The 26,403-nt window shown below is 37.1% G+C and overlaps 1 protein-coding gene and 1 non-coding gene across 2 annotated transcripts; both read right to left on the bottom strand.

The window, feature by feature from the left end:
• Positions 1-3,355: 3,355 nt before the first annotated feature.
• On the bottom strand, positions 3,356-3,462 carry LOC111883483 (small nucleolar RNA R71). The gene has a single exon (XR_002847457.2). It is a non-coding gene; the product is annotated as a small nucleolar RNA R71 (small nucleolar RNA).
• A 16,264-nt stretch (positions 3,463-19,726) lies between these two features.
• Positions 19,727-24,363, bottom strand: LOC111883455 (uncharacterized). Its single transcript, XM_023879787.3, has 10 exons — positions 23,905-24,363; positions 23,095-23,298; positions 22,855-23,000; positions 22,496-22,764; positions 22,179-22,406; positions 21,648-22,087; positions 21,065-21,576; positions 20,681-20,984; positions 20,334-20,595; positions 19,727-20,234 (listed from the first exon to the last, which is right to left on the bottom strand). The coding sequence occupies exons 1-10, from the start codon at positions 24,271-24,273 to the stop codon at positions 19,906-19,908; spliced, it is 3,063 nt and encodes a 1,020-aa protein (XP_023735555.1). The 5' UTR covers positions 24,274-24,363; the 3' UTR covers positions 19,727-19,905.
• Between the last annotated feature and the right edge of the window lie 2,040 nt (positions 24,364-26,403).

Here is a 26,403-nt window from a genome sequence, read left to right as displayed (position 1 = left end):
GGGCTCGATGTCAAGTAGGGCCCAAGTTCGGGTGGGATTCGATGATGGGAGGGGCCCAATGAAGGGCGGGGGCCCAGTATGTGTTTATTATGTATGGTATCTGGTATTTTGAGGAACTTACTAAGCTTTGTGCTTATGAATTTTATGGTTGTGGTTTTAGGAACATCCGGTTCGAAAGGGAAGGGCATGGCTTGATCGTAACGCTTCCACCCATGTTTCCGCATCATGATGATTTTGGGATTGTACTCTGATAACTGCTTTCTTATAAAAGTAATTATGAATATTTGGATAATCAGATATTGAATGTTGACTTAACGATAATTAGTGTTTTGGTTGAATTAAAAATGAAATTTTTACCTCATAATTTTGGGATGTTATAAAATGGTTGCTTGATCTTTTCCTATGGCCCATGCAAGAGTAAAGTGACTTAGAGTGTGATGTAAGTTAGAGTTTGTAGCATTTGGTCCTTTCTATCCATGCAAAGGCTTAAAGTCAACGACTTTATGGATTAAGACACCCTAGGATGGTCAGATCTGAAGTTGGGTTAAATGTCTTAATGGACTAAGACACAAAAATTAGTGAAGTTGAATCAGACGGAGTACGTCGGGCGTACTCCTGGCTACGCCCCGCGTATCCGGTTCCGTCCCTGATTGGTTGTTGTTCAAGTAGTACACCCATCATACGCCTTGGGAAGTTGACTTTCATTGACTTTTGACTTTTGGTTAAGATTTAGGGTTTTGGACCATGGGAGGGGCAAAATGGTCTTTTTGACCTTAAAGGACTTAGTTGAGGGATTTGGACTGGTGAGTGAGTTTTAAACCTTAATTAATAATTAGGGTTAATTATTTCGTTGATTAGGTGGAGTCTAGTTCTGGCAGTTCAGGTGAGAGATTTACTTGTCGTCGATATTAGGTGGGTCTCCTCACTTATTCTTACGTGTGTGGTAGAATAGTTGTATTTGTGATAACCAGTTGGGTCGACTGTTATGTTTGTATTATGTTGTTATGTATGACTGATATGTGCATAATTAGTTAATTATTTAGTATATATTTTTATTCATTTTTAACTAGTTATGTGAATAATATGGACAAAAGGTACTTAATATTGTTTAAATTTTGTTTTCAGTCCAAAAGATATGCTTGGGAGTAAAAGGGAGCAAGGGAAAACAATTAAAGACCAAAGAGTGAAGATTGAGGAACAAAATGATACCTACTCGGCGAGTACACGCGACTACTCGGCGAGTCCAACTGAATATTCCAGAAGATCACCACGTTTCCTGATCTTAGACGGATAACAACGCGACTACTCGGCGAGTTGGGTCTGCTACTCGCCGAGCACCCCCTGTTTTGAGATATCTATAAAAATCGAACCTTTATCCGAGGAGAACACACCTTTTGCGATTTTTGAAGATCCTTCTACGATTAAGAGCACCAGAAGACGTTGAGGAACCCTAATTTTCAACCTTTTGAAGAATTGAAGCAACTAGGTTAATCATTCCACTTAAGCTTAGGATTTGATGATGGCTAATCTAGTTGAATTTTTTTCTATGTTTGTTTTTACTGCAACTATGAACTAATTTCGTTTTTGTTTCTGTTTGGGGAATACCAAGGAACTCCTATGGTTTAAATCCTTAACTTTGATTAATTGTTTATTATTGATTCATTAAATTAAGTTTGTTAAAGAACCTTATGCATTAATCATTACTATTTTCTGTTAATTGGAAGACAATTAGGCTGCATGAACATCTCTTAGTTGTTAACCTCATATGTCTATGTGAATACTAAACCATATGCTTAGAAGTAATGATTATGAAACTAAGCTTAATAAGACAATAGGAAGATTAATGTGTGAGCTTGCTTGAGAAACCATCAACAAGAGGTTAATTGAATTAATAACTTAATTGACCATTACAAATCTTATTTAATCCAAATCATTAATCTAGGGAATTAATTAGTTTAAACACTTGATCACCGCTTAAATTAGTTAATTGTCTAAGGGTTAGGAGTAATGAACATGAACCTAACCATTTTAATTGGTAACCAATAACAATTAATCTATCATAAATACAAATAACCATAGGAGTGAATTGGTTGAACCTAAATAGAAACATCTTTATCAAACTTGGTGAATAGTTGTTGCTTTAGTTATTTAGTTAATTTAGTGTGCCTAAGTTTCTAGTCTTGCAAAACTAGAAGAAAATCCTTTTACTTTTATTAGTTGTTTAGTTAAAATTAGTTATTAGTTTAATTTTCCGTTCCCTAAGTTCGACACCTTACTTACTAATCTATACCACTAAAAGACAGGTTCACTGCCTTTGTGTGTTTAATTTATTAATTAAAGTAGGGATAAAACAAGTGCATTTTACACACATCAAGTTTTTGGCGCCGTTGCCGGGGAACGGTTCTAATTAATTAATCTAATTCCTAATTTTTTCGACCCTTTGTGTGAGTTTACTTGCATAAAGTTACTTTATTACAGTTTAGTAGTCAGTAATTAGGTCTTAGTCTCTGTTTAAGTTCTAATAGTAAGTTTCTAATTCTTTCAAAAATACACTGGTACTCGCCGAGTGCAGTCGCACCTACTCGGCGAGTAGCAGCGTAATCAGCAGTTAAATTTTCGAATTTTTTTAGTACAATTTTTTTTGTTCTTTTTACGCTTTTATTCTGTTTCTTGCAGGACTTTCATGACCAGAGGATCAAACACCCCGCTGGTCACTCCATTTGAAGATCCCGAAACCGCATTGAAAAGAAACAAGGGAAAGGACGTGGAGAGTTCAAGTACACCAAAGAAATCACCCTTGTCCAATTTGAAGATTGTTTTTGGGAAAAAGAAGAGCAGCAAATCAGGAGCATCCAGCGCTTCCCTAGTAATCGACGAACCAGCTAAGGAAGATATCGATTACGAGACCGAAGAAGAAGAGGACCCGACATACGAGCACGAAACCGAATCCGAGGAAGAGTTAGCTGTCACAATGGCTAACATTGATGAAATCCCCATGGGAGAATGGAAGAAGAGGATGCGAGACGATACTGGCCCGGGACTTGTGCAACCCGCAATTCCCGCGACTGCTACTTTCGAGCTAAAGGGTCATATCCTAGCTTTACTTAAAGAAATACCCTTTTATGGAAAAGACTGTGAAGATGCCTACAAACACTTGGATGAAGTCAATGATGTAGCTGATTTCTTTAATGTTCCAAATGTGCCCCGCGAGACTCAGCTACTTCGTATGCTCCCGGTAACATTCAAAGGTGCTGCAAAAGACTGGCTCAAATCACTTCCCCCCGGGTCAGTCACCACTTGGGCCAAGATGAAAGAAGAATTCATTGATCACTTTTGCCCACCTTCCAAGATAGCCAAGTTGAAGAAGGCCATTGCTAACTTTGAACAACAAGCTGGAGAATCTCTATATGAAGCTTGGGAAAGATACAAGAGCTTACTAAGAAACTGCCCACACCATGACCTCAACAGCCAGCAAGAAGTATCCATCTTCTATGATGGAGTCAATGTCACAACCAGGCAGTTACTAGACTTGCAAGGCCCACTCACAAAGAAGCCACCCCCGGTGATCAAAGAATTGATTGAAGAATTCTCTAAACACTCTAGAGAATACCACAACCCTAGGCATGATGTCACTAGGGGAGCCGCCTATGCTGCCACTGAAGACTTATCCGCGGTCATGGCTATGTTAAAAACTATGGATAGGAGGATGGATAAAATGGATCAAACAATCCATGCTATTCGGGTGGGTTGTGAAAACTGCAATGGACCGCACCTCACTAGAGATTGTGATCTAGATGAAAATGGCAACAAGAAGGCGCAAGTGTGTTACTCAAGTGGAGACCGATATGATGAAGACTGGCGAAGACAAAAGAAAGATTGGCTCCCTTATGAAGAGTACAAGAAAGCCAAGGAGGAAAGGTTTAGGAAAAAAGGGAGAGGGTTATACCAAAAGGAGGAGCCGGTGCAAGAAAAGAAGCCAAGCTTGGAAGAAATGCTCACAAAATTTGTAGCTGCTTCAGAAAAAAGACACAATGACCATGATGCTGCAATTCAAGAAACAAGGACCATGCTAAGGAACCAGCAAGCATCTATTCATAATATAGAGACACAGCTTGGGCAACTTGCTCAACAAATCAACCAAAGATCACCGGACGAACTCCCTAGCAAAACCGAAAACAACCCACGAGGCGCGCAAATAAACATTGTCACAACAAGAAGTGGGAAGATAATCACCCCCCTGACACCTATTCAGATTCATCCAAGAAATCACAGAAGAAGGAGGCAGAAAAGTAAGCAGAAAACCAAGAATTAAACTCTGACAGTCCTACTCGCCGAGTACCACGTATGGACTCGGCGAGTACATCACAAAAACCCACCACTCAGGCTTTTGAAAAACCTTACCAGCCTCCCATGCCATACCCAACCTGAGCTAAGAAGGAGAAGCAGGAAGACGAGTACCAGAAGTTTCTAGAGCACATCAAGACTCTTCAAATCAACATCCCATTCATTGAAGCCGTCATGAAAATGCCTAAATATGCAAAGTTCCTTAAGGAACTTCTCACAAATAGAAAGAAGATGGAAGAAGTGAAGAAGGTGGTACTCAATGAAAACTGCTCAGCTGTTATGCTAAATAGGCTACCTAAGAAGAAAGGCGACCCGGGGAGTTTAACCTTACCTTACCAATTTGGCAACTTAACCACCATATATGCCTTAGCCGATTCGGGGGCAAGTGTGAATCTAATGTCTTATTCATTTTTCAAGAAGCTAGATCTCCCGGAACCAAGGCCAATTCGCATGGCAATACACTTGGCCAACAAAATAGTCACCTTTCCAAGAGGCATATGCGAAGACATACTAGTCAAGGTGGATAAATTTGTCTTTCCTGCCGATTTCATCATTCTAGACATGGAGGCGGATCCACAAGTACCAATCATCCTTGGAAGGCCCTTCCTCAACACGGCCAGCGCTATAGTAGACATGAGAGACTCAAAGCTCACCTTGCGGGTCGGGGACGATTCAGTAACATTTGGGGTGGACCAAGCTATGAAGTATTCTAGGACCAGTGACGACATGGCATTCTCAATCGACATGCTCGATGAACTATTGGAGGAAGACATACCTGACGATTCCAGCAAGTTTGCAGATTTAGATGAAGCATTTGATCCAGAAAAAGATTTACTGGAAATTGAAAGACTATTGGAAGAAGCAAAGTATGAAGAACTAATGAAGCAATCTAATAGCCCTACTCGCCGAGTAGGGCCGATCTACTCGCCAAGTATATCTGAAGAAAAGTCAGAATTCGTGATTGCAGCGACCAACTCGCCGAGTACCTCACCTCCACTCGGCGATTCCAACAGTCAGAGCCCAAAATCAGAGCTGAAAACTTTACCAGATCATTTGGAGTATGCGTTTCTCGAGGAAGGCAACCAAAAGCCAGTAATTATAGCCTCTGACCTGACCAATTCTGAAAAAGAAGAACTCGTGCAAGTATTGAAGAAGCGGAAACGAGCTATAGCATGGAGCATCACCGACATCAAGGGTATAAGTCCGTCCTATTGCTCCCACAAGATCAACCTGGAAGAAGGAGCAAAACCGGTTGTACAACACCAAAGAAGACTGAACCCGAATATGCAAGAAGTAGTCAAGAAGGAAGTGGTCAAGCTCTTAGATGCGGGAATTATATATTCCATTTCCGACAGTCCATGGGTGAGTCCGGTCCAAGTGGTGCCCAAGAAAGGAGGGATGACGGTCATAACCAATGAAAAGAACGAGCTAATTCCGACACGAACGGTAACCGGTTGGCGAGTGTGCATCGATTATCGAAAGCTAAACGATTCCACTCGTAAAGACCATTTTCCCTTACCTTTTATTGATCAAATGCTAGAAAGATTATCGGGCCATAGCTATTATTGTTTTCTAGATGGATTCTTGGGGTATTTTCAAATACCCATAGACCCAATGGACCAAGAAAAGACCACATTCACTTGCCCAAGTGGGACTTTTGCTTATAGACGCATGCCTTTTGGGTTATGCAATGCACCCGCGACTTTTCAAAGGTGCATGACCGCTATATTCCACGATATGGTGGAAAAATTCATGGAAGTTTTTATGGACGACTTTTCCGTTTTTGGATCATCTTTCCATGATTGTCTCACTAATCTTGACTTAATGCTTGCTAGGTGTGAAAAAACCGACTTGGTACTCAATTGGGAGAAATGCCATTTTATGGTCAAGGAGGGCATAGTGTTGGGCCACAAAATTTCCAAAATAGGAATTGAAGTGGATAGGGCAAAGATAGACACTATTGCCAAATTACCCCCACCAACCAATGAAGGGCATTAGGAGTTTTCTAGGACACGCGGGTTTTTACCGGCGTTTCATAAAAGATTTTTCCAAAATAACTAGACCTCTAACACAACTACTACTAAAAGATGCACCATTTAATTTCACTAAAGAGTGTTTAGAGGCATTTGAATTTTTAAAGGAAAAACTAACTAATGCCCCGATCATTATTGCTCCAAATTGGAACTTACCTTTTGAGATCATGTGTGATGCTAGTGACTATGCATTAGGAGCTGTCCTTGGTAAAAGGGTTGATAAGCACTTTCAACCCATATATTATGCTAGTAAAACTCTAAACCCAGCCCAAGAAAATTACATCACCACTGAAAAAGAATTACTAGCTGTGGTGTATGCCTTTGACAAATTCCGCCCTTATCTGGTTTTATCCAAAACTACTGTTTTCACTGACCACTCGGCTATCAAGTATTTATTTTCCAAACAGGATGCCAAGCCAAGACTAATACGATGGGTGCTGCTTCTTCAAGAATTTGACATAGAGATACGAGACAAGAAGGGAATGGAGAATGTGGCAGCCGACCACTTGTCAAGACTTGAGAACCCGCAGTTGCAAGAAGATGTAGTAGGAGACGACTTCCCGGATGAGTACATCATGGTGTCAGTGGGAGAAGAGCCATGGTTCGCAGACATAGCTAACTATTTAGCAACAAATTACATCCCGAAGGACTATAGCAGTCAACAAAAGAAGAAATTCTTTGCTGAAATCAAATATTACTATTGGGACGACCCATACCTCTTCCGAAGCTGTGCGGATGGTATCATACGAAGATGTGTGTTCGGGAAGGAAAGCCGGAAAATACTAGAACATTGTCATAGCGGGCCCACGGGAGGACATCATGGAGCACACTACACGGCAAAGAAGATCTTTGACATTGGGTTTTATTGGCCAACAATTTTTAAAGATGCAACCCAATTTGTCAAAGAATGTGATGCTTGTCAAAGAATGGGAAATATTTCATCTCGAAATGAAATGCCACAACATAGTATCCAAGTGTGCGAGGTGTTTGATGTGTGGGGAATTGACTTCATGGGACCATTTCCCATGTCTAAAGGAAACAAATACATACTAGTGGCGGTGGACTACGTATCTAAGTGGGCGGAAGCACAAGCATTACCAACAAATGACGGACGGGTGGTAGTACGATTTTTAAAGAAACTATTTTCACGGTTTGGAGTCCCGAAAGCTCTTATTAGTGACTGAGGCACACATTTTGCTAATGATCAATTGGAAAAAGTGTTAAAGAAATATGGGGTCACCCACAAGTTTTCCACATCATACCATCCACAAACTAGTGGACAAACCGAAGTAACAAATCGAGCCTTAAAGCGAATTTTGGAGAAATCGGTGGGGGGCAATCGCAAGGAATGGTCGGATAAGCTAGATGATGCACTTTGGGCCTTTCGTACCGCTTTCAAAACACCAATTGGTACCACACCATATAGGTTAGTTTATGGGAAACAATGCCATTTACCGGTGGAGCTAGAACACAAGGCGTTTTGGGCATTAAAGAGTTGTAACTTCAACATGGATGAACTAAAGAGTAACCAGTTAATGCAAATGAATGCTCTTGAAGAACTAAGGAATGATGCATACTCCAGCACATGGCTATATAAAGAGAAGACTAAGATGTGGCATGACAAGAGGATCAAAGATAAACAAATCCAAGAAGGTCAAAAAGTGTAGCTCTTCAACTCAAGACTAAAGCTTTTCTCGGGAAAACTCAAATCCAGGTGGGATGGGCCTTTTGTAGTGAAGACGGTGTTTCCACATGGTGCCATAGAGCTATTATCAAGAGATGGCACACCTTTCAAGGTCAATGGTCATAGGGTTAAAACATATGAAGAAGGAGTTCCCCGTAATGAAGGAATGGAAGAATTGTTGTTGCTGGAAAAGAATGCAGCCACGTAGAAGGGGAGGAGTCCAGCTAATGACTCCCTAAAAAGAAGCGCTTCTCGGGAGGCAACCTGAGTCTCAAGTTTGCATTTTCTTTCCTTTTGTTTTACTTTATTTTTTTCTTTTCTTCATTTAGTTTGAGAACATCGCTGCTTGAGGACAAGCAATGCTTAGAGTGTGAGGTGGAGGGTTTAAACAGTACAAAATATAAATTCTTTAAATTTGTCACAAAAAAAAATTTAACTGTAAGGTTTACTCGCCGAGTAGGGCCATATACTCGGCGAGTACCTACCCGAGTAACCAGAAAAAACGCGGAACTGCGGATGTACTCGGCGAGTAGGTCCGTCCTACTCGGCGAGTAGCCGATTTACACGGGTGAATAATAAGTCTGTAAAAAGAAGGTTTTTCACCCATTACCTCTCACACTCGCCGTGCACAGCAATCCTCGAAGCATCCAAGCGATTTTTCGCGACTTCATCAAATTTTCTCCGAATTTCTACTCGTTTCTCATCGTTCAACCAAAAAGGTAACATATTTATACCACAAACTCCTTAAAGGTTTGATCTTTATCACGAATTTGCCCCAATTTGACTTGATTTCGGATTTGGGGGTTTCATCCAATTTTAGGGTTTCGAATTAGCCATGAATTATGTGATATTAGGGCGAATTTCTTTATGATTTGTGGTTAGATAGGCCATTACAACAAACCCCTGTAGGAAGATTGGATTATTAACTGCTATATACAGGACCGAGACAGTTCCAGTCTCGCAGTTCATCCTACTCGCCGAGTAGGTCGTGTACTCGGCGAGTAGATGCCTTTTCAGACCCGCTTTCTTGTTTTTAATTACTGGGTTTTGTTTGTTGGTGTGTTTGTTGGTGTTTGTATACAGGAACCATGTTCAGAAGAGGGCAATCTTCATGCGGAGGAAGTCAAAATGATAATCCATGGCTTACATTTCAACACATAACTTCCAAGTCATTCCAAAACCGGGCTAGAAACAGATTGGAAGCCCTAAAACAAAAGGAGATTCATCTCCCGAATGCAGTTGATTGGGGTTGGCTGGGAAATGTCGGGTTAGAGGAGGAGATTACACCATATTTGGTAAAAGAGTGTAGTTTGGGGTACACCACCATTACTTGTGACGGGTGGTTACAGTTGTTCAAAATTCAGGAGTCCGTGTATGCTGAGTTGTGCTGGGAGTTTTTTGCTACCATCTCATTCCGAGGTGGTAGTGATTACTACAATCCCAACGTGATCTATTTTCCTTTGGGTGGAGAGCTGCGACAGTGCAGCATTGTTGAGTTCTCGTGATATATGATCAAAGCGTGATGATGACAGAAGATTTTGAAGCATTTCTAGAGAACAGCCACAAAGAACTTCCCGAGGCGGTGGTGGCCTCGACATGGTGGAGCACAATAGCCAACAAAGTTTATATTCCGTCCACCGCTCAAGAAGGCCACATCCATTCACCGATCCACCGACTTCTTCACCGATTTGTTGCCAATACCATCAACCAAAGGAAGGATTGGGACAAGGTTCCAACCCTTGACATCTTTTATTTATGGAGTATCATTACTCCCGAGGCCTTTTGCAACATTCCTTACTGCATTGCCAAGTTCCTTGCCGAAGGGGCGGTCAAGGAGAAAGTTAATTCAAAAATTAATGGAGGAATGTTTATTACTCGATTAGCCAAGTCATATGGGATACTTGATCTACCGCAAGCTAGGGCGCTCACGGTTATCCACCCTCCACCATTCAACACGGCATTATATCGGAGGGCGAGGATAGTTGAAAAGTTTGGTGACTCCTTTACCATCCCACATGAGGATGAGTCGGCGATTCCGGAGGAGTCGGGAAGGCGGGTTAGGCAACGTAGCGAACGGGTACGAGAAGACCCACCGGTTATTCCGGTGGAGGAGGATAATGATGGGTGGAATCAATTAGAGTACCGCCGCTACCTAGATGACATTGGGCAAGGGGTGAACTACACTAACCGATCTTTTGAATATCTTTTTCAGCAAATGAATATCGCCCCACAACCCGGTCCCGGATACCCGTATATCATGAATTGGGAGGAGCGGATGAGAAGGAGAGCCGGAGAAGGAGGAAGTGGCACGGGAGGTGCTAATATGGAGGATGAATGATGAAGACTTGTTTTCTTTTGTTTTTGGTTTTATTATGATATTTTAATTATGTTTTGGACAATTGTTAAAACGCTTGGATGTTGGTTATTTTGGTGGTTTAATTATTAGTGTCACTTTTGGGTGTTCAATTTTTTTCAGGAAAGAAGATTAGGAGACATGCTAAGTTGAGGGTCAAAATGGGAATTAGGAGATTTTCAAGAATTATGACGTGTTGTTCTTAAGATTGAGTCCGTGCAAGAGTGATGGAGTGTATTATTACTGGATGAATTAGAAGAGAGGGTCAGATTGCATTTCCAAACTAGATTTGAATGGATCATTAGTGTTGTTTTTATGGGACTGTCTCGTCTACTCGCCGAGTGCACAAAATCTACTCGGCGAGTACCTGACTTATTACTCGACATGGTTCTGAGACGAGATCTACTCGCCGAGTCCACGATATTACTCGTCGAGTACTCTGCCAATTTTCAAATTCCAGAAGTTGCTTTGGGCACTTTCACTGCTACATTTATATTTTTTTGGGAGGAATTGTTTCTGGAGATGTTTTAAAGAAGCTTGTTCCTTTAAAATTTTCAAGTTATCAACCACACGAGATTTGACACCCAAGGCATGGATGTGCTGTTCTCATGCCAAAGTCAGCTGAAGCTGGAGCCTTACATGAAGAGTATCAACCTATCGACTGCTACCCCAGGGGAGTTTGTTCCAATTCCCGCTTTATTTTCTTTTTATGTTACATAATATGCATTGAGGGCATTGCATAAAATAAGTGTGGGGTAGGGGGTTATCACAAAAATAGAAAATTTAGAATCTTAATTTAGGCTAAATTTAAAAATTTTGCATATCAAAAGTATTACTTAGGATTTAATTTAGAAAATTTTGGCAAAAGAAAAAAAATTAGGATTCCATATTTGAGTTGTGTTGATAATTGCATGAAAACCCAAATGTTTAGTTGAGCCTATATACGTTCTAGTGCATTTGTGGCTTCCTTATTCCAGTGAAATCATGGGACAAAAACACAACCCTGCTCAGCCCGAGGAATGCAATATGTTTAGCAGCCTAAACCTGAAATGTATCCAGGAAAATTGTTATCATTAGCCAATAAAGGTTGAGATTGAGCGCCCCTGCTTAAGCATATAGGGATTTGAGTGAAAAAAAAAATGAGGTACATGTAAAAAAAAGGGGGAATTACAAGAAAAGTTTGAAGAATTTTGGAGCAATCAAAGTAAAGATCAAAAGATCAAAATTCAAAGAAACTCAAAAAGTTGAAGATACCGAAAATCAAACAGCAAGGTGGTGAATTCAAAAAAATTAAAGATCAAATGTTAAAGAAGTGAAGAATTCCAAAAGAGCTCCAATGTGGTATCAAAAAGTTGTAATTCTAGATTATGTATGCTTGGGTTGCTCAATTAAAAACACCTTGAGGGTAAAGAGGTTTTCTGAGGATGGATTCGGAGGGTTGCATAAAATGAGCATAGTTCGGGATGAGTGGGCAAGTGTTTATGAGGATTGTGAGTATTTGGAGTATGGGAGGTCCTTAGGAAAAAATTTTAGACACAAATGCATACGTTGCGGTCTTGACATAACGGCTGGGTTAGATTGGAGTTGTCATATGTGATTCTAATATGTTTAAAATTTAGTTTTGCTTGGGGGCAAGAAAAAGTCAAGTGTGGGGTATTTTGATATGTGCATAATTAGTTAATTATTTAGTATATATTTTTATTCATTTTTAACTAGTTATGTGAATAATATGGACAAAAGGTACTTAATATTGTTTAAATTTTGTTTTCAGTCCAAAAGATATGCTTGGGAGTAAAAGGGAGCAAGGGAAAACAATTAAAGACCAAAGAGTGAAGATTGAGGAACAAAATGATACCTACTCGGCGAGTACACGCGACTACTCGGCGAGTCCAACTGAATATTCCAGAAGATCACCACGTTTCCTGATCTTAGACGGATAACAACGCGACTACTCGCCGAGTACCCCCTGTTTTGAGATATCTATAAAAATCGAACCTTTATCCGAGGAGAACACACCTTTTGCGATTTTTGAAGATCCTTCTACGATTAAGAGCACCAGAAGACGTTGAGGAACCCTAATTTTCAACCTTTTGAAGAATTGAAGCAACTAGGTTAATCATTCCACTTAAGCTTAGGATTTGATGATGGCTAATCTAGTTGAATTTGTTTCTATGTTTGTTTTTACTGCAACTATGAACTAATTTCGTTTTTGTTTCTGTTTGGGGAATACCAAGGAACTCCTATGGTTTAAATCCTTAACTTTGATTAATTGTTTATTGGTGATTCATTAAATTAAGTTTGTTAAAGAACCTTATGCATTAATCATTACTATTTTCTGTTAATTGGAAGACAATTAGGCTGCATGAACATCTCCTAGTTGTTAACCTCATATGTCTATGTGAATACTAAACCATATGCTTAGAAGTAATGATTATGAAACTAAGATTAATAAGACAATAGGAAGATTAATGTGTGAGCTTGCTTGAGAAACCATCAACAAGAGGTTAATTGAATTAATAACTTAATTGACCATTACAAATCTTATTTAATCCAAATCATTAATCTAGGGAATTAATTAGTTTAAACACTTGATCACCGCTTAAATTAGTTAATTGTCTAAGGGTTAGGAGTAATGAACATGAACCTAACCATTTTAATTGGTAACCAATAACAATTAATCTATCATAAATACAAATAACCATAGGAGTGAATTGGTTGAACCTAAATAGAAACATCTTTATCAAACTTGGTGAATAGTTGTTGCTTTAGTTATTTAGTTAATTTAGTGTGCCTAAGTTTCTAGTCTTGCAAAACTAGAAGAAAACCCTTTTACTTTTATTAGTTGTTTAGTTAAAATTAGTTATTAGTTTAATTTTCCGTTCCCTGAGTTCGACACCTTACTTACTAATCTATACCACTAAAAGACAGGTTCACTGCCTTTGTGTGTTTAATTTATTAATTAAAGTAGGGTTAAAACAAGTGCATTTTACACACATCAATGACTGATACTGTGGATACGCTCTAGGGTTGCTGATAACCCATAGGGCATGTTGTTGCCCACTGGAACTGCTGATAGTCTCCACAGTTTCTGATAACCCATAGTTGTTTATTTTTGTTGTGTTATATGTGGTATCTTGGGGAACTCATTAAGCTTCATGCTTACAGTTGTTGATTTATGTGTTTCAGGTACTTCTGAGGACCGCAGGAAGGCGAAGGTCTGATTGTACACACTAGCTGAAAGATTTGTTACTGGGCCAGTTTGAGATACTTTGATATTTTGTGATGATGTTTGTTTTAGACACTTATGTTATTGGATGAGTTGGTTTGTGAAACTTTATTTTGGGAAATTAAAAATGAAAATTTTGGTTTAAAGTGACTTATAGATATTTATGATGTTATAGATATTTAAAGTGACAATAGATCTTATAAGATCATTGTTATAGGATCAGTATGTGATGATCGAAGGGATGGATAACTAAGGGTAAAGTGACTTATAGATATTTATGATGTATTATTGGATAACAGTTGGTTTTGCATGTTATTGATTATGGACTAATATCATAATAAAATTATGGGATTGAAAACCCTATCTATCCCACCAGGTTTCCAACATGAACCACTCAATTTATATGCATCACATGTTGCGGTGTTAAGAATGTTAGACACTCGAATAGGATGTCAAGTGATTAAAGAGAAGACCTGCAATAGTGTTCAGGACAGTTAGGTCTTTACGTTGTAACTATGTTGTGTATTGATTATGACATTCTTAGAGTTTTATTATTTTGAAACAAACAGCTGTACTTAAAAATGTTTTAATATATTGGGATTTTCCGCAAATAAATATGTTATGGGAGTAAATTATAGGAATGGTCCCTATGGTTTGGTCGAATTCTCCGTTTTCATCCCTAAGTTTAAAATTTGACAGGTTACATCTCTGTCGTTTGTGAAAATTGCACTGCAGGTCCTTGGTCCATATAAAATGACCAACTTACCCATTATTTAATGATTTTTTGACCTTTTATTCGTTTAAATTATATAATTATTTTTTTTACCTTTTTTTAGAATAAACAAATTAAAATAATAACTCGAATAACTATCAATCTTCAAACAAAATTATTTAATATTTGCTTTTTTCTTTTTCTTTTAACGATATATATATATATATATATATATATATATATATATATATATATATATATATATATATATATATATATATACACTTTGTTTTTTTTTCAGAAATAGTTATACAAAAAAATATAATTATTTAGGCAATAAATGAAAAAACACTGAGATATAAACAAATAATGTAAACAAAAAACACATAAAACCATAAAACACATATATTAACATAAACGGACATATAATATGATAATACAATTAAAAAAATTGAATATAAATAAATTAAATGAACAAACATAAATTAACATAAACAAACATTATAAACGAACGTTCACGAATATAAACGAACGAACGAGACAATTGTTCATGTTCGTTTGTTTAACTAAACGAATGATAATTTTTGTTCATGTTCGTTCATTTATTTCGTTCATTTATTAAATAAACAAACATAAACAAACTTCCCATCGAACAATTTACGAACGGTTCACTGAAAGTTCAGTTCGTTTACATCCTTATATGTAAGTGAATGATGTAAACAAAAAACACATAAAAAACAACATTAAATAATTATATTGGACGAACAAAATGTCAAAAACAAACATTAAAAAATGTATTTAAATAAAACTTCAAAAAAATTTAAAAGATTTTTAAACTACAAAACAAAGATAAATAAATAAATAATAATAATTATATGATTTTATATAATTTAGATAATTGAATTTAAAAAAATTATAAATAATCTATATTAATTCTATTAAAATAAAGATAAAAAAATTATATATATATATATATATATATATATATATATATATATATATATATATATATATATATAATTTGGTCTTTTTATATGGACAAAGGACCAACATTGCGATTTTCAGAAACCACAGTAGGGGTGGCAAATCATGCTATCGTTTTGTGTTTCTGTCTGACACGACACGACACGACAAGGTTTTATGTAACACGAACACGACACGACACGATGTCGTGTTTTTTCTAACTAACACGAAAACGAACGAATTAAAAAACGACAAACACGACACGACAAATATAACATATACTAAAACTATTTTATTTAATGAATAATTTATCAAATATAACACGACAAACACGGAAAAACGATAAAGAACTGCTAAATTGTGTCAATTTTGTGTCTAATTTTGAACACAAACACGACACGACACGACATCGTGTTTTTTATAGTTAACACGAACACGACATGAACACGAATTCAAATTTCAGTTGCGTCCTAATTCCGTTTCGTTTCGTGTATTTTTGTCGTGTCGTGTCATAAATTGTCACCCCTAAACCACAGGGATGTAACCTATCAATTTTAAAACTTATGGACCAAAATTGAGAATTCGACCAAACCACAAGGACCATTTCTTTAATTTACTCTATGTTATGGTTTTTAAATCGTAAAGAAAAAAAGAAAAAAAAACCGGCTCTCGAAAATAGGGGATGTCACATATGTTGACCATAAATAAACTTTAACATGCATTGATTTCCTTTTACACGAGATTCAAAGAACTCTATCTTTCTAGTAATTTCACCCTCAGGTAATCCATGCTTACTCAATATCGACTTTATCGTATTGCTTACGTTACCCAATCGATGATGCCACAAGTTTGTCTTGTCATCACGTAGCTCCAAAGATTACGATACAGTCATCATCCCTGTCACCGAATTGCCTTCTAGAAAAAAATTCCATGTAGTAGTTTATCTTTCATTAACACAAGAACACCCATTGAGACTTTTACTCAATCATCTTCACCATAGTATTTGAGTCCATGTTTACCAAAAGTTCCAAGAGAAATTAAATTATTCCCGAAAATCAGGAACATACCAACAATTTATAGTTTTGACCATATTGTCATGTATTTTGATCTGCACTATGTCACTAACTTTGAGACGCCATATCTCAACATTACATGATATTACCTTACCATTCTATCTGTTAAAGAAAACGAATAAATCACATGAAAATGTCATATGATGAGATGCACATGTGTCTAAGACCTAAGTGTTTGTATAATCAATCATACATATAGTCGAAACATCATATATACATGTCTTATTTATCAAAATTGTATTGAACTAGAGAAACACTACCATTGTTGCTTAATTCAACCTTATTGTTTCCGTTTTTGCGTTGTGGGCAATCTGCTTTAATATACCCCCCGTTCTTTACACCAGTAACATTAGTGGAAGCTTTACTTGAAACTTAACTTTCCCTATTTACACCTTCTATTTCTTATGATGTACCCCTGCTTACAAAATGACCTAAATCAAAACCCTCTTCACTACCCTAAACATTATGTTTTAATTCCTTGGACAACAAGGCATCCTTCACGTCATTAACACTCATCATTGTTCTACCATACAATATGATATCAATGAAATTCTCATATAAATTCGACAAATAACACAATAGAATAAGAGTTTGATCGTCATCTTCAACTTTAACTTCAATGCCTTGTAAATCATGAATAATGCAATTATAATGTCCATATGATCTTTTACATGGGTACTATCTATCATGAGAGCATATACAAATGTTACTTCTAATATAGTTGATTAGTGAGAGGGTTATTTTGATACGTGTCACAAAGTTTCTCCCATAACCCATAACTAGTCGTTCGATCCACGACCTTATGTAGCGCTTCATCAATCAAACATAATAGAATTGCAATGTGCGCTTTTTCCAGAATATCTGATTTCGTATATGTCATCATCTCATTTGGTAGTTTCCCATCTCTTTCCAATGTTGTTGCACAACCTGTTGAACCAAAAAGGGCCTTCACCTTCACCCTCCACAATATGAAGTCATTCAATGTAGGGAAGATTTAGGGTTTATGGTGGAGATCTGGCTACCAACTTGGATTGTGATATCACTTTCCGAACTGATATTTCTACCATATGTCTGGGTTACAAGAAATTCAGCCTAGGATAATCCAAGTGGACACTTACGATTCTAGGCATAGAAATCGTAAGCCAATATGCTAGAGGATTCTGTAAAAGTATGATGAAAACGAGAGCTTAAGATCGTAACCCTTTTCTGAAGAGGAAGAATTGTTTATATATTAAACGATATTAGGGTTTCTTAGGGTTGGGCCATCATTAGTTGATGTGGAAGCAACTCATGATAATCCGGATTTAATGAGGAATTAGGGTTACCAAAACTAACGAGTTTCGTTAGTTTTACCATAATCACCCTTAAGAAACATGCCCCTAGACCACGCCAAATGGGCGTTGCCCCTTTAGAAACCCTGGACCCAGGGGCGCTACCCCCAAACCCCCGACTAGAAGTCGAACCGATTTTTAATTCGATCTTATACATGCGTGCACTCCACACAACCCCGTACATATATTAGAGTACAAATTATAAAGCCCTTTAGCTCACATGTTAGTTCTAGTTACTTAAAATGACATGGTGACACTAAAATTACCAACATTCAATCCACTCAACTTCTCCAAATAGAACTTGTAAGAGGACATCCTTCAAACATGATATCTGGCCATTTGACACAGAGAATTAATGTCGTTCGGTCGGTGTGACCTTTATCCATTTGCAGGAACCGGAAAACTCTTTCTATTAGTTGATTGTTTAAAGTGATACAATGGGAACCCTAACTACAAATATTTATAATTGTAAAACTATAACTATAGATTCTAGCCCATATACAAGAAAGTTTGGGGTAACAACACAAGCATGTAGCATAACTATAGGTTCTAGCCCATATACAAGAAAGTTTAGGGTAACAACCCAGGCGTGTAGCATAACTATAGGTTCTAGCCCATATACAAGAAAGTTTGGGGTAACAACACAGGCATGTAGCGTAACGGTACTCTACCTACTCCAAACAAGTATCCCTTCAAAATTATCATTCAAGTTTCTTCACTTTATTTTGAGTAAGGTTATTTATTTGGATAATCAAATTCCAAGTCACACTAACAGTTTATCTAAAAGTTGTTTTCATGTTTGTTGTTCTTTGAATCTTGTAAAGTTTATAGTGAAATTTTGGAGACTAGTCATATGTTTATAGATATAATAAAGCCAATGAGTAGCGACATGTTAACTACTCTATAAAAATAACGATGAGTAATGGGATGAAGAACGCCAAAATATGATCCACTTTAATGGATACTTTATATAATAATGTCAACTAAGTAATGTTATTAATACGCAAACTATTGTTGAATGACTGCCAATGTAGTTTAAAAGACAATAAATATTGAAAGGGTTTATACTGGTTATATCTACAAAGATCAAGGCGTAACTTACACTTACAAAGATCAATACGTAACTTAACTTGCACTTTATAATAAATAACAAAGCAACCATTAAATTTTACTTATATTCTTTTTTAGGAAAGTGAGTGTCGGGGGAACAAAGAGAATATACACTGATTAGAACAAAAGAAAACTATTCTTGTTATTTAAAATCAATATACCAAGCACGTATCTAGTGATTAATCATACTATCAAAATAAAATAATATTTCTATTAAATTATCGTTTAAATAGTATCTTAAAACAAGTTAATTAGTCGAGTTATATGCTACCAAAAGGCGTTAAGAAAACAAACAAAAGACAAGCTGTTATTTTTTTTTGGTTGGTAACCAATCAAAGTTTATGGTTTAATATTTTTCTAGGCACTATCACTCGCAATAACAAATACATTGTTTGTTAGGCGTTTTTAGGTATCTATAAAAAACTATATTTTCGTTTTAAATTTTTATGTATATTACATTAGAACATTTAATATGTAACGGTATACTTGATTTGTTTTATAAAATTATCGACATTACGATAATGTCAAACAAGGGAATATTATTTTACTACAAGAGAAAATGAAAATTATATTGATTGAGAAAGTTTTACAATTTACATATTGTCTCCACAAATGGCGCACCAAACCTCTACTCTCACATGCTTCGTACCAACTTTATTTCCAAATTCCACTTATTGCGTTAGCCAATCTAGAGACATTATCATCATAACCCAAAAAAGAACTTAACGACATTCACTATTTCAATTCTAGTAAAACTTTTTTATAAAGACCTTTGGTGCTAAGTTTTCATTTGTTTCTAACACAAACTGATTTAAGTTTCGTTTGATAGTTATATACTGAGTTAATGTTGATTGAGTTAGAACTTTAAAACTATATTGTTTGATTATATATTTACGATGGACTTTAATTAAGTTCCTTCATGAAATAGTTCAATTACAACATACAACCTTCTTACCTTCTCACTTCACAAAGAGAATATGTAAAGTGCCAATTTCAAAAATATAGACAACCAACCAACCAACTTACAAACTTCACTAAATATATCAAAACACAAACATCACACACATTCAAAACATCTAATCAGATTCATCCTCAGATGTAACCTCAGATTCTTCATCATCTTCATCCTCATCTTCTTCATCATCAATCTTGACAGGTTTATTACTAGAAACCATTTTTGACAAAGCTACAGATTTACTCGCTCTTTGTGATCGAACACTCATCATCACAGGATTCACAGGAACAACAGTATCAGGGACGGTTTCGTCCTCATCAGAAGACGATGACACCTTTTCACGTGCCCGTCTCCGGGCCCGCACCGGCTTTGTTGACCTCGGGACAGGTGTCGGCTCCACGTCCATCGATGACTCATCGCCATCAATACTCACTTGTACATCCAACTTCTCTGTTAAACACATAAAAATTGAATTATAAGTGAATTACAGTTTCGGTCCCTGAGTGTAACGATTTTTGCAATTTTGGTCCTAAATAAAAAAAAATTTACCTAACAAAATATTAGCTTGATCCACAGGCAATGGTTCATCTGGGGTTTTATCTAACGACTTTAACTGGTCAACCATTTGTTTGACTTCCTTTAAAGTTTCTTTATCCGATGAAACAGATTCAGCCACACGATTCAAAAGCTTCCTCATTAACTTTATCGCCACTTGTTCTAATCCCCTAAAACGAACCAATACAAGCACTTTACAAATAGCTGAAACATAAGCTTTCTCTGCAGGACTTTTCTTCTTCTGGAAACTCAAAACCTGTACATTAAAAAAAAAAATCAATTATCAATTTGGCAAAATCACAAGAAATAGCAACATACTTTTACATTGAATGATTTTTTACCTCAGCTGTGATATGTATAGCAAGGCCTTCTTCTCCAAAGTCAAAGTCATCAGTTGACTCGTTGACTTTTTTGTCAATCTCCTTTGGATAAAGTGGAGCCTGTAACATCTGTAACATGAAACGGGAGGCTTGGATCGCACGCTTGCGCATGCGGGATACTACCGCGGGGGCCCCACCTGAAACACCGTTGATTCCAGGCCACATTGATCTCATGACAGGGATGAAAGCCTTGCATATACATTCCTTGTGGTTCACAGATACAGATGGATAATGCTCAAAGAACACAGATAGACATTGTTTTAACCTATTAAAAAAAAAGATTAACTTATTTTGAATGAATTTATAAAGATATATAAATATATTTAAATTAAAATCAAGACTTACGTTTGAAAGTCAACAGTTGTGTTACTGAAGTAAAGAGTAATGAGCTTGGCTAAAAGAATAGGATGTGAAGAAGATGAAAGCGTGGGGTAATTTTCACTTAAAAGGAGGATTTTAGCAAAGCCTTCTGCTAAAACGGGTTGAACCGATTCGTTTTCATCGGTTTCAATTTTCCCAAAATCGTTTTTTTCAAATCCCGCGTATAACAAATCCATAATTTCAATTTCCAAATCCTCATTTGTCTCATTCAAATCAACTGGATGAATGGTTTTCGCTTGTTCTTTAAATTGCGACGAGAGATTTTGGTTCATGGATTTGTCAACAGCATCAGGCCCATGCCACGTGGCAAGATCCATTAAAGATTTACTCGCCATGCTACTTACAGGAGATGGTCCTTTCATAAACGAAACCCTCAATTGTTTAACTAATTCTTCTGTTAAATTTCGTTCCAAAATCCCAAAAAGACCCAAACATCTGATCGCAGCTCGTTGAACGTCAAAATGAATGTGTTTCGCCTACAAAAATTAAAAAGAAACATTAGATTTCAAGAAAAATGAATACACAGATGTCAAAAAGACGAAAGTACCCCTGGGAGAAGTAAAGAATGGAGAAGTTCAGAAGGTTCGATGGGTTTTCCAAACATCCAACGTAGGGATTTTGTGTGTTCGAGAAGAAGACCAATGACAGAAAGACAATGCATCCATTCCAAAAAATCCGCTGTTCTTTCTCTACAAGATATAGCAAGATCTGCTATAACGCCTAGAATGATTTCTTCGAACTCTCCTTGTGACGCGTGTACTTTTTTAGCAAGCCCAGAAACTGCATCGGCCCAATCACGTTCGCCACCTAGACTAATCCCATCTCCGATAACAACTTTCTCACCATCGTCATCTACTTCATGATCAAGAGGGCTTTTTAGTAATTCCAACACAAATACTGCTGCGACTTTTCTGTTTGTAGCATCAGAGAAATCAAGCATGGAGCCGAGTATGAGAAGTTGTCTTGCTATAAACCGATTAGCTTGTCCTAACGTAATCAGAAAGTCAGATTGTATGAATTGTGAATAATGAAATCAGGGTGTTGAAAAAGATTGTAAGTTTTATAAAAAATTTCACACCTGCAGCGATATGAGTTTTGATTAGTTCAATGTAGTCAGAAACGGATTCTGGAAGAATCTTTTCAAGAAGATCGTTGCTATCGGAAGCTTCTGATGCGTATACAGTGGCTTCAGTGCCAGTTGTCATTGCAGCATCAGACCCTTTTGATTGTGCTTCTGTTTGTAAGTGTTTGCATAAAGTTCTTAAATACAATGCAACTTCAGCATCCACTTGTTGCACATTTTGCCCTGAGATACACAAAAAAGATAACCGAATATTCATTCAAAGAAGGAAAGAAAGGTATAAAAGAAAAAGAAAATGTACACTTATGACTTACCTTCAGTTGTGTTGCTGTTTGATGATATGAATTGGTTGATAGTTTGACCACCATGTAACTTGACTAGACCAGATTTCAATAAAGCCTCCATTACAGACACCCCAATGGACTCATAAGTTTCTACATCAAGAAACTTAAGAAGCTCAATTGGGTTTCCATTGCATGACTTCATAAGCCATTCATCTTTAAGTAACTTAAGGCATTCTTTGGTGACAGCTGCAGAACGATCAGCAAGTCCCCTTTGGAGTATAATTGTCCTTTGCTTAATGCTATAGAAATCAAAGAATTGGGAGTTAAAGTAGAGTGATTTAATAAAAGAGTGTTATATGATTATAGTTTTGTAAGTGCATACAAAGTACCTGAGACTCTGAAGAGGGAATTTACTGGCTAAAACACAATAAGCAGCTTTTCTGACAGATTCATTCACATCTAATGTGCAATTGATGATTGCTGTTGATGTTGCATTAGAAGCTGGTAAGGATAGAAGTATGGTTTTGCGAACATCCTGTATAGATAGAATATGTTGGGAAAAGGAGTGTGATTAAGAGATGAAAGAATGACAAGAGTGGAATATAGAAACTAGGGCAAACAAAACTTACGTGATTCTGTTCTGAGGGTAATGTTTCGAGTAATAGTTCAAGAATGTCGCTGTTTTCTGCATCATTTGCAAAACGGGATAAAGCCCTAACAGAATAGGTGCGGATTACTGGGACTTTATCCCCCACACGAACCTTGATGCAATCGATTACTTCATCCCACAGCTCATCACTCACTTCTGCATCGTCTGGCAATCGCATTATGATCTGACAATAAAGATTCCATCGAGTGAGAAATAAATAAAGATGGAGACTAAAACAGAAATAAGTAAAGTAATAAAGTTGAACTACTCAAATTCACATAAAGTATCAATGCATATATAATTTTATTAGTCCATCCTAGTGAATAAGAACACTCACCAACAACAATTGATGTGGACATTCGAATGTCAATTGTATCTATACTCCGTTTAGTAGAAAAAGGCAATAAATACATCAACCCTTGACAAAAGTGGGCTATATATGAGTTCTAAATGTCAAAATGCAATTTTGATATGAATTCTACCACGGTACTAGCAGAAACATCATTTCATATTTCTTGAAAAAATAGAACTCATCAATTTCCAGATCAAACTTCTCTATTTGGAACTGAAAATAACTTTTTCCAGATTCTCACAGTAAAACCGGACATAAATTGATATAATGACTCCATCACCAAAATATTTTCAGCTCTAAAAGCCAATGACAGACCAATATAGTCATAGATTTTCGGTAAAATTAGCTAATAAATGCACATCCATGTATCAATTTCATAACAAGAGTAGACAAGTAACAAGCATAACTCTCAAATAACAACAGAACACAAACAAATACCTCCGAAATGATCTGACAGGCCCTAAATCTGGCAGTTCTGCTGGTAGCAGCGGTACCAGCCATGAGAAGCCGCAAAAACCGTTCAAAAAATTCATCACAGTCCTCGGAATGGTTAGGATCGCGTAGGCAGGCGAAAATAGCAACAAATTGAACTATCCGTTCGACAGAAGCGATACGGCGCTGGGTGGTGAAGATAAGGGTTAGGTTTTTAGAGAAAGCATCGAAGAATTGAGCAAGAGGAACTGAAGAACGGAGAGCAGAAAGATCTTTGAGCTTGCGGATGTGTGATGCTCGAGATGCTCGAGCGTCGTTAAAAACCTTGGCAATCTTTTGCATCAAGTGCTTCTCTTCAGAAATTTCGACGGCCATTGTAGATGCCTCTGAAAGCAAATCTGAGGAATTTTCTCTGTTTCTCTCTCTAATCTGATTTTCGAATTGAAGAGCGGGAAATGAAAAGGCTTGAAAGTTTTATTGGGCCTAAAAAATGCTTCTGAAACTGAAAGCAGCAGATCCGTGGTTTTTAAAATCGATTATGGGCCCCGTCCGAATCCAAACCTCATAACACGAGCGCTTTTCGTTTTGATTTATAAAATAGTATTACAAAATACAAATAGATCCACCAATTTGATACACAAGCAAGACATAAGTTTTTATGTATTGATATTAGAAATTTATGTTGGTGATTTTAATGTTATCAACATATTTTAGTATAAATAGATTTGCTATTGAGACAGATTGTGTTATGTTTGCTATATGATATTGGAAGTGTGTGGTGTATACTCAAAATGTTAATTATGAACTCGAGAATACGGGGTATGGAGGCAGCACCCTTGGGTACAGGGTTCCAAGGAGCAGCTACCTAGCGGGGTCTATGAATAGCCCCTCTACAGGGTCCAAGAGAGAGGAATGTTCCAAAAACAGAATCCTCTACTCTAATAAAATAGTATCGTCACATGTCATCTCCTTAACCCCACATAGATTATTTTCCCGCCTAAAACTTTTATTGTGAAATACCAAAAATACACTTTGTCCTATTAAAACCCATGCTTATGGTTTCCGGTCACGCTTGTCTTATGTAAAAGTTATATGTGATCCCACAAAATGAACAATAAATCTTCCACAAATCAAGCTAAATAGCAAGAAATCAGGAGCATAATTCTGAATGAGATCTTCTGTCGTCTTCCAATATATGAGCATAACTTTGAATCAGGTACAAACTTATTGATTTCCAAAAAACTCTTTCAATTTTTGTCTATCGGCTATGCTTTCCGATTCCCGGTTAAAAATTTTCAAATTTGAGTTTGATTATCCAAAGATTATTCCTATTTGGAGAAACAAGAATACAATGAAGCGAGCAGGTTCGATTGAAAAAGAGACGACGATCCTTACTAGTTAGGTTGGATCGAAGAAGAGACGACAAGAAACCGTTACTGGTTAGGGTTGTTGACTTAGTTTTTACGCTAATTTCATTTTTGGAGTTTGAGTGATCCATAGAACATTTGTAATATTAAACATCGGTTCTTTCATTAAGTCGTTCCTTTTATCACTTGCTTTACTATGTTTCAAAACTTGTAATCTAGGTTTCTACCACGTATTATATGTTAGAATTGACAACTTTTCTTCTAATTTGAATGTATATATCCACAGTCGGGAGTGTCAAGTGCAATTAGGGTTCTTCCATTTCCATTACAACTTCCTTTTTCAGCTTGACTATACAAATGCATCTGCAATCACAACTAAAGAGAATGTCTAATCGTTTATGGTCACTCATGCTACTTTTCATCTGTACTAAAAGAGATAATACTCACCTAATATATTTGTAGATCATGAACTCAAGTTTGAGCATCCATTACTGATTTCTCTCTTCTTGTAACAGCCCGGATTTCCAGGTATTTTATTGTTTTGATATTTTTGAGTTTTGAGAAGGGACTCGGCGAGTTGGAGCTCAGACTCGCCGAGTAGGGTCGCGATTCTGGACGCGGGATTCGTCTGGACTCGGCGAGTCCAGGATATGGACTCGGCGAGTCCACGCTGTTTAATGAAACCCTAATTTCTCGGGTTTGGGACCTATTTAAATGGCCTTATGGCCGTCATTTGCATCCATCAGTCCATAGAGAGAAACCCTAAAAGTGCTTTAGCGATTTGAGAGAGAAAGGAGGCATTTCTTGACATTTGTGTGTTGTTTAGCAAAGAAGAGGGAGGCTCTAGCCAAGAGGAGGCAAAGGAGACTGCTATTTGGTGGATTTGAAGCTTGACCCTTCAATCTAAAGGTATGATTTCGGCTCATCTCCTGTTTTGTGAAGTATAATCGATTTTAGGGTTTCTTGTGGCCTTGTTGAGTTGATTTGATGGCCAAATAGTCCCATGCTAGTGATGAGACTTCGGATCTGGATCCATAGAGGTCCAGAGAGCCTCATTCATCAAGCTTTATAGAGAACAATGGAGGTCATGACCTTGTGTAGTGAGATTTGTTGATGATTCTTCATAATTGGTCATATA

This window comes from Lactuca sativa, chromosome 2, assembly GCF_002870075.4.
Source record: "Lactuca sativa cultivar Salinas chromosome 2, Lsat_Salinas_v11, whole genome shotgun sequence".
In the NCBI taxonomy this organism is placed as follows: domain Eukaryota; kingdom Viridiplantae; phylum Streptophyta; class Magnoliopsida; order Asterales; family Asteraceae; genus Lactuca; species Lactuca sativa.
The sequence above is the reverse complement of the archived record's forward strand: the minus strand, read 5'-3'. Positions and strand labels throughout refer to the sequence as shown.